We start from the raw sequence: 10,232 nt of genomic DNA on the forward strand, positions 1-10,232 counted from the left end.
GCAATATGCCTACGTGAGCTTTTATCTGTTCTGTAATGAATGGAATGTGCCTGAAACCATTCTACCATTTCTCAATCAAAATATCAACAGATCACATAGTCCTGACGCACATTTACTAATGGTATCATCTTCCCTTGTCTGTAGCTTCATGTATTAGCTTAGATGTAAACATATGACAAATTTGCACCTTAAAGTGGCTTGAGATGCATTGGAAGGTGATATTACCCTACTCTCACCATGAAATATGTGCAGTGTATTACAATCACTTGAACTGCACCAAGCAAGATCTTTTAACCTAAATACACTTGTATTATTGTCCTAATGTAAAAACACATCTAGAAGAGTTTATCTTATTTTTCCAAATGAGATTCTGTTAATTGCACATGTACTTTGTCATTTGTAGTTTAGGTAATAATTTCACTTAGAAAATAGCAGAGCATTTTCTAATAGGATCCTTACAGCTGCAGACCTGCTGATTTGGGTTAAGTGGTTTTTTTTAACCTGGCTAAGAACAGTGTTAAAATGTTTTTTTTTTTGTTTTTTTTTCCTTAACAAAAAGAAAATGTTGACATTGTTACAATTTGCTTGCCAGTGCACAAACGAGAACATAATCACAAGGCAGACTGCTTCAGGCTTCCTGTCAGTGGCAGCTAGGACCATTTGGGAAGTTGGCTGAGAGAATTACAATGCTGTGCAGCAGCAGTGACACCTCTGAGTCTGCAAAAGTAAAGACAAAGATATTTTAGACAACTGGATTATGCTGCCAGAAGCTGTTCAATCCTTTTTTTTGAATGTCATATAGCATGGTATCTGTTCATCATAAGACAACAAAAAAGCTAAATTAACTTTGCTCTTTGGAAATTCGTGGCACATTAACAATATGGAACATATAATGTATCTTATAACATTGGTGATATTCCATTTTACATGGACTGCACAAAAGAGACATGCCCATAGTTACAAAAAATACAAATATTCTGTATATCATAATGAAAATACCTTTCAGTGAAGTGGACACCTGAAGCCATCGGGATAACCACTCACGGCACTGGTAAACACCAACACTATCAGAATTGAGCCCCCGGACAAAACAAGCCTGGGAAACCGAAAATATTATGTATTTATCATACAGCTTATCATTTAGGTATCAATCAGAGTAGATCTGACAAACACCTCCAGTCTGGGTTCACTGGTCAGTAACTCCTGACTCGAGTTAGCTCTTGTTGATTTCACCAGCTGATGGACGAACATAAACACAAAAAGTTTGTGCTTGTTCATTATCATAACTTAGATATGCAGGTAATATCTAATGGCTTATTCTTCTAAGTCAAGTCCTACAGACCTGTCTGAGTTCAGCATCACTCAGCTGGTGAGGGCCCAGCCTACTGAGTGCCCGGTCCAGTTGGAGCAGTTCTAGGGCATGGCTGTTTAGCCGCCGGCCAATCAAGAACCCAGGGAGGCGAGGCGTCAGGAAGACCAGGGGACTGATGTGTCTCTGAGTGGCCATGAAGACAAACAAAAGATATGGTCTAGTGGAGTCCATAGCCTTTTCCCCTTCCCATCAAATAAATGGGCAGAGTGTGTTTGTGCATAATGTGAGGGAAGAGTGGAGTTGTACTGACCATGTGAGCCACACTCATAGTCATTAGGCCTAAAGGGGGTCTGGAAAACAGGCTTCGAACAGCAAGAATTTCAGACACATTAGGGTTTGCGCCACTTTGTACCTGAAAATGCACAAACAGTTAAACCGGTGAGAGCTCACAAGAGCTCATTACAATAGCATTAAGTGTTTTAAACACTTTTATTGTCTTAGCCCCACAAACTGGAGCATAGCTTCAGCTTGCATTTCACAATGATCATATCCGATTTAAGAATGCACACAGTTTGTGTGTAAAGTTATTTCTGTTAAATTTTAATACTGTTAATTTCCAGCTAGTAATGTGCTAACTCAGCACCATCAAAATTTCAAAATGTCTTGTGGTAAAGACGTACGCAATGTGTAAATCAGTTCTTGGGAAATATCTGTAGAATAGCCAACAAAAAGTTACACAACATGACTAACATGATTTCCAAATGTAACAGAAAGAAACAGAAATGAAACAAAAAGCTGTGTTGTCAACCTACATGATTTATATAAGATTTTAATCTGCTGTAAATAGATAATAGGGCTGTTAAATGAATGTAGAGGTAAAATGCACCTCTATACTGTACTTAAATATATTTCTGAGTGAATCTATCAGTTGGTTCAGTTAGACACAAAACAGAGTTTAAACAGTAATTCTCTCCAACCACTAGTTTGTGTAATGCAATCAGTTGTAACTGGGTGATGTGTAAATCTCGACTTACTGTACCACTCTATTTTATGTAAATATATATAAATAACCAGTCTAAGTTTGAACTTAAACCAGTTGGTGTAACCAGATTCTGGAAATTGCAAATTATCAGTTTTCTATGTATTTGGTGATCTTATAGTATAATGATATTCACTAATCCTATGGTATAATAATGTATAAACCTGTCAGAAACCTTAGATGTAATCTGCAAACAGAAAGCGGTATTACTAAGCATACCACAGCGTTCCTATTAGCAATAATTCTGATGCATTCATTTACCTTAGCACAAAGTTCCTTGAGGCGACCCTGCAGCTGAGCATCTTTGATCTGGCAGCTCAAATGCTCAAGCTCTTTGAGCACTGGCCGGTGATGCTGAGTCCTGAGAGAATGGTACACTCCCCGAAACTCTACATGCTGCCTTGGAGTCCAGAAGTGAGGGATCAGGAGCTGGCGGGGGAAAAAGTACCTGGCAGTGAACAGGACAGGAAGATAGCAAAGTGCTGCGTGATGGGAAAAATGTGTATGAACAGGGACTGAAACAGGAAGAAATATCCAGAGCACTGTAGTACACAGTATATTATTTAAAAGGGATACACATGAACAGTACTGTCAGTAATTTCACAATGCTTTGCTCAATATGAATATAAGGTGCCAAATGACATAAAAAGATCATTTTATAGTAACTTACATCAAGACAAAAACCAGGTAGTTGGCAAAGGGAGGAATCGATATCATCACCAGTGGAACAGCCTTGATCATATCTCTGCGAAACTGTGTAACAAGAGTAACAAGTAAACCGGTGACAAGACAAGAAACATTACAGACCTGAAGTGAAACAATGGCACTGCATTTAACTGAAATACTATACACTATATGAATACTAATGAATTTCCTTAACTCCTGAAATCTGCTGCTGAGGCTCAGACTTCTAATTTTATTTAATTCAACCAACAATCATAAACTCTGTAGTGTTACTGCAGTAGACTGGATATTGCTTCATGATGTAAGAGGTGGATCGAAATCCAGAGTCATTATTCAGTACAACACCTTACAAATTTTATCAAAGCTATATAAACTTCAGCATAATTCCACATCTTTTTAGCATTAAATTTGACTTGAAAAATGTTTTGACTGTGGATTATACAAGAGATGCTACCAGTGTCCTCTGTAGTAATGGTCAGTTTTTTATGCATCAAATTAATTGAGGGAATAATTAATTGGTATTAAAAATGCTGATCATAACAATTTTAATCAAAGTGCCAAGTTGACATTTTTTACATACTAACAGCCACTCCTCTCAATTTTATATTGTGGTTAATTATGATAATGATAACCAAATTACATCTAGCATGTTTTCACAACTTGTACTTCCTGTTTCTGAAGAGTGCAGACGCTCTTCTGCTTCTGCCAGTTTTACTTTGCTTTTATTCCTTTTCATTTCATTTATTCTTACCCAATGATTTTATAATACACTTTTTTAACTGCACTTCGAATTTTAGTGAGGATTTTATTTTTTCTTTTTGACCAACCTTCCATGATCATGCCTCCCTTCTCTGAGGACGATTACAGCAAACTCCTACAGAAAATTACTATGCTGGAAACTAAAGTGCAAAGGTTAGAGATGAACGCGGAGATAAATGGACTGTTTGGGAAGAAGGACACTACTCTACCACTCTATCATAATAGTAGACAAGAGCATGCTAGCATACAGGGACTAGCATTAACAAGACCGAGCAACAGGAGGGTTGTGTCCGGGTAAATAAAACTACTGGTAACAGTCCTCCCTGGAATGCTCCAGGAAGCCAAAGACTATCACTTCCCTCTGACATGAGAGGACAAGCAACAGGCAGAACTCAGCGCCCAGAGATCTGTGATGCGACAGGCTGGCCAACGTTATCATCCTCCTCAACTCCTGTGCAGAGGAAAGCTCAGCCATGGATAACAGCTAAATGGAAAAAGAGCAACAAAACTCCTAAGGAACCAACTGTACAGCTACAAAATAGATTCGCTCCACTACTGCAGGACCGTGGATCTTCATCTGATGACTTGGACAATCCCCCACATCCACAGAGAGGGGTAAGGTCTGAAAGCACATCAGAAGACAGAAAGCTAAGAGGAAAGTTAACAGGGCCTCAGACTCTGATTGTGGGTGACTCTGCCATAAAAGATGTGAGACGGATATGCAGTAACAACACAAAAGTGCTATATTTCCCAAAAGATATGGTCTCTGACATAACTGACAAAATCCTGAGTGTTGTTGCAGAAAATCCAACTCTGAAAAACCTCGTACTACACACAGGGGCAAGTGATATTGTGAAGCAGCAGTCCGAAATCCTCAAAAAGGACTTTAATAATCTGCTAAACACAGTAAGGTCGCTAAATGCAGAAGTTTTCAAATCAGTGGACTTCTACCACCAGTCAGAGGAGGAACTGAGAAAACTAGCATTGAACACATGGCTTTCAACTGCATGTGATGTCCATTCAGTACATTTTATTGACAATTTTAACCATTTCTGGGATCGCAGGCATCTTTTTAAGGGGGGTGGATTGTCGAAGATGAGGAGGTCACACCCCTTCCACCAGCAGACATTGCCTGTGAGGATTCACATCCCACAACCCCGCAAACCCCACCTAGTTCACTATCTTCTCTGGGCATCCTATCCCCTATCACCAAGAACCTCACCAATCAGACGAAGCACGTCACTACTGGGCCCAAACTGACCTCCTCCCCCGGTGTAATTTTCACACCCAGAAGCCCCTCAAAGCAGCATGCTCCACCTATTCCTCAGCAAGCTCTGCTGCAATCATCACAACTGCAGCATCCACCACCCCCTCCTCCACGCCATCACCGAAATCATTCTTTGTCTCCACAGCCTGATAACAGCACAGTAAGCTCTAACTGATATGTGCTGGGTCCAGGCTGCAATACTGTTAGTCATGGCTCTCTCCAGGAAAAGCCATGGCCCAGTATGCAAAAAAGTTTGGTAAATCTACAGAGAAACATGGGGAAAATAATGTTTTTAACACACTAAATTTAGCTCTTTTAAATGTCAGGTAGGCAAATCATTTTTAATCAATGATTTTATTATTAAGCACACGCTTGATTTTATGTTTTTAACTGAAAAATGTTTAGGACAAGATAATAAGGCTGCAGTTCTTATTGAATCAACCCCTCCAAATTTCAGTCTCATAAGTGAAACAAGAATGCATAAGAAAGGAGGTGGAGTTGCCATTTTATTTAATGATAGCCTCAAATGCAAAAACATATCATATGGAAAGTTTGACTCCTTTAAATATGTTGCCCTTCATACCAAATCCTCCTGTCGAGCAACATTTATAACTATTTATAGACCCCCAAAGTACAATGCACATTTTTTTTGACGAGTTTGCTAAATTACTATCTATTGTATGCATTGATTTTGATTGCATTGTTTTAGTTGGTGACTTTAACGTGCATGTTGATAATCTCAATGATGTAAGTGCAAAAGAGCTCTTGAACATCCTGGACAACTTTGGGCTTTCTCAGCATGTAACAGATCCAACACATATCAAGGGACACACACTGGATCTAATAATCTCTAAAGGTCTTAATATTTCTGAGGTGGTGGTGACCGATGTTGCTCTTTCTGATCATTGCTGTGTTTTTTTAAAAACAACCACCCCTGTTGTTTTGAACAAGGGTGAAACAGAGGTAGCCAAAAAGCGGAATATTAATGTGAAGAGCTGTGCATTATTCATTCAGGCTTTTGCACCATCACCAACCATGCCATCAGCGCCTGTTGATGATCTTGTAAGCAGTTTCAGTTCCAAAGTTATGACTGTAATTGATTCCATTGCCCCAATTAAGACCAAGGTATTGTCAGCAAGAAAAAAGTCACCTTGGAGAAATGCCACAGTGGTTAAAATTCAGAAAAGAATATGCAGACAAATTAAAAGCATGCGGCGAAAAACCAAACTCCAGGTTCATTTCGACTTGTACAAAGAGAGTCTTCACAACTATAACCAAAAATTAAAAAATGCAAGGCAATCGTTTTTCTCAGAGGTTATCAATAGAAACAGCAATAATGCCTGCACATTGTTTTCTGTTGTAGACAGACTCACAAACCCAGTAGCCTCTGTTCCTTCTGAACTGCAGTCCAAAAAGTCATGCAATGATTTTGCTGCTTTTTTCACAGATAAAATATCAAAGATAAGACAAACTATATCTAGCTGCAGTTCAAGGAATATGACAATATCACCTGTGCCTCCTTGTTCTCCAGTGAATCTAGAACATTTTGATCACAGAGCTCTGGCAGAAACTCTTCTACAATTAAAATCTACATCATGCTGCCTTGATATTTTACCAACAATTTTTTTTAAAAATATTTTTAACAGCTTAGCTCCAGATATATTACAGATTGTCAATAGTTCTCTTCGGTCAGGGAAGTTTCCCCAGGCCTTAAAAACTGCTGTTATAAAACCTCTTCTTAAAAAGCCTAATCTAGATGCTTCAGCAGTAACTAACTACAGGCCAATATCAAATCTTCCATTTTTGGGAAAAATAATTGAAAAAGTAGTTTTTCAACAAATTCAGTTTTATGGTGCAAAACAATCTTTTTAATGCACTTCAGTCTGGATTTCATGCACACCACAGCTCTGAGACTGCACTTATTAAAATTTTAAATGATTTACATTTGAATAATGATGAATCTAAAACCTCTGTTTTAGTACTACTGGATCTCAGTGCTGCATTTGACACAGTTGATCATGATGTGCTGCTTGATAGACTAGAAACGTGGGTGGGAGTTACTGGCACAGTGTTAAATTGGTTAAAATCTTACTTACAAGATAGAGACTATTTTGTCTCACCTGGTAATTACGAGTCTGAGCTAACAAAAATTAAATGTGGGGTTCCTCAAGGGTCTATTCTCGGAACTCTCTTATTCGATATCTACATGCTGCCCCTTGCTCAGATTATGGAATACTACAACACTGACTACCATACCTATGCAGATGACACCCAACTTTATATATCAGTATCATCTCATGACTATAGTCCTCTAATTTCATTATGTGAGTATATTAATCAAGTCAAAGAATGGATGTGCCAGAATTTTCTCCAGCTCAATACAGACAAGACAGAAGTGATTGTTTTTGGCCCCAAAAATGAAAGGTCAAAGGTCATCGCTCACCATGACTCCATGAAATTGAAAGCTACAAATCAAGCCAGAGTGGTGTAATCATTCTCAGACCTGAATTTTAACCACCACATAAAATCATCACTAAATCTTCCTATTACCACGTGAAAAACATTGCTAGAATAAAAGTATTTCTGTCTAAACAAGATGCAGAAAAACTTGTTCATGCATTTATCTTCAGTAGGTTAGATTATTGTAATGGCTTGTTTACAGGTCTTAGCAAAAAGTCAATCAGGCAGCTGCTGCTAATCCAGAATGCTGGATTCCTTACAAACACCAGGAAACTGGACCATATCACACCAGTTCTCAGATCACTACACTGGCTTCCCATTAGTCAAAGGATAGATTTTAAAATCTTATTGCTAGTTTATAAAGCACTAAATGGTTGTGGACCAAAATATATTCAACATGTATTAGTTCCCTATGAGGTTTCCAGACCCCTCAGGTCATCTGGGACAGGTCTACTGTGTGTTCCCAGAACCAGAACCAAACAAAGTGAAGCAGCATTCAGTTACTATGCTCCTCACTTGTGGAACAAACTTCCTGAACACCTGAGGTCTGCTCAAACTGTCAGCTCATTTAAATCAGGAATGAAAACACTGTTGTTTACTGATGCCTTCAAATAATTGTTCATCTTTGTTTTCTTAATGTGCTTTTTACATCTTATTTTAATTTACTTTATTTTATTTAAATTTTTTTTATTTTAAATGTCTATTTTTAAATGCTCTTTTCCATGCTTTTAATGTAATTATATGCCTTGTAAAGCACTTTGAATTACGTAGTGTATGAATGGTGCTATACAAATAAATTTGCCTTTGCCTATGTTTTGTCTGTAAAATGTCAAAAAAAAAAATGCTGTTCAAATCTCCCACTGCACAAGGTGGTGATATTTTTAAACATCAGTTATAAGCTGTTTACTATTATATATGATGAACAACAGCATTTTGTTTTTAGATTTAAGAAGCTGGGACCAGCAAAAGTTAGCAATTTTTAGTAAAAATACATTAAACAGTGGCAGATTTATTTTCTTTTGACTGTCTGATCAATTAATCAAATAACTGTTGCAGCCCTAATCATTTGTGACTATAACTCTTTATTCTAATGGTCCAAACACCCTGTTTTTTTAGTGTTTAAGTGTGGTGAGGCTCATTTAGTAAAAGAAAAAAAACCCACCTGTCTGAGTTTCTCCATCTCCCTGTAGGGCAAATCCTGGAACTTTATTCCATCTGAGAACATCTTTGTTTTTATTCTCTTCACATCCTTGGCATCTTGAAACAGTAACTTGAATCCTGGAAAATGACAACTATTATGTTTAAAATATTAAAACTATGGAAATGCAGTGCATTTATTCAGTGGTTTTCAACCTGGAAACAAAGTACTTTACAATGTGTTCAGACACTATGCTATGCTGTTTGGACCCCTTGTATACAATGTTTGTCCACTGTGAGGTAAGACAAAAGAATAACTCATGTATTTGTGTTATACAACTCCTGCCATTACAGTGAATTCAAAAGGAAAATTATTTTTAAGCACGTTCCATTAATACTACTCAACCAAATACAAAAATGATGGAGAGTAATGACAATGTAAACTGTTTCTCTGGCTAATGTGCGACACTGAAAAGATGATCATTCACTTCAGAGTCCTGGCCTATACAGACTCACCTGTACAATGTGATGCAATCTCATCCAAATGTTCTGCCATAAAGTCTACATTCTTGTACACTGTACATTCATTTTGACTTATTGTTCAGTTTTATTGACAGTACTGCAGGAAGAATTTCCACAACCAAAATGTCATTGTGCCTAAACAGCCTTCATGTGGAGCTTACAAAGCCTATTTAAATAATGCCTTACCAGAGAGTGGTACTAAACTCTCTAAATAATTTTCAGTCTACATCTGTAGGTGACTGAAACAGGTGAGGTGAACGAGGGATTACCTTCCACAAAGGTGTGGTAAAGCTGGTAAAAGCGGGGAAATCTCCTCTTGAGGAAACCTTCGTATTTGGTATTTGCCCACCGGATCCTGGAAGAGACAAATCGCCCAATACCTCTTCTACCAGTGGACGACGAGTACTGTCTACATAGGCATGACCTGGGAAACGGAAGAGATCTTATTAAAAATTATTTAGGTATTCAGACAAAAAGCACCTAGGTTAGAGAGATTACATTAATGACCTGCTGAACAGTAACATTAGCTCACACAAAGAAACCTATCATAAGTTAAAACACGATGTGCTCTGTGTACATGATGGTCTGTTTCAGTGCCACTGAGCTGCTATCAGACCGCAGCTAGCTAGCTGTTAGCCGAGGAACTGAGTTACAGACATAGCGAAATATGAGAGTAAAAGAAACGCACAAACTATAAAGAGTTGTACACATACCTGGGCTGCCAGGACACGTAGGGAGAATAAAGTCCATTTGTTATTGTGTTTGTCCGGAGGCCACACAGTCGGACCAAAGACAGGTGGCTACACAGACTGGAACAGGACAGCGCCATGAATGATAAGGCGAACCGCCCAGTCGTTACCGTAATGACGCTCATACACCGCAAAGCCAAAAGGCCACATAATTACGGTAATCAAGGCTGGATTACCAACTGGGTAAACGTCAATAGTACACACAGCTGTCCTCAAATACCAGGTTTTTCACCCTGTCATTTGGGTCTCCATAACCAGGTAAATCTGGTGGCACAAACCCAGTGCATAAAAAATCTTTTAAAT

At 38.3% G+C, this 10,232-nt stretch overlaps 1 protein-coding gene across 1 annotated transcript; it reads right to left on the minus strand.

Moving 5' to 3' along the window:
• Positions 1-490: 490 nt before the first annotated feature.
• letmd1 (LETM1 domain containing 1) lies at positions 491-10,022 on the minus strand. The gene is made up of 9 exons (XM_026332787.1): positions 9,894-10,022; positions 9,450-9,604; positions 8,684-8,799; positions 3,022-3,104; positions 2,613-2,799; positions 1,623-1,724; positions 1,343-1,495; positions 1,000-1,096; positions 491-717 (listed from the first exon to the last, which is right to left on the minus strand). Exons 1-9 carry the CDS (start codon positions 10,007-10,009, stop codon positions 641-643), a joined length of 1,086 nt encoding a protein of 361 aa, XP_026188572.1. The 5' UTR covers positions 10,010-10,022; the 3' UTR covers positions 491-640.
• Positions 10,023-10,232: the final 210 nt, after the last annotated feature.

This window comes from Mastacembelus armatus, chromosome 7 (genome assembly GCF_900324485.2).
Source record: "Mastacembelus armatus chromosome 7, fMasArm1.2, whole genome shotgun sequence".
In the NCBI taxonomy this organism is placed as follows: domain Eukaryota; kingdom Metazoa; phylum Chordata; class Actinopteri; order Synbranchiformes; family Mastacembelidae; genus Mastacembelus; species Mastacembelus armatus.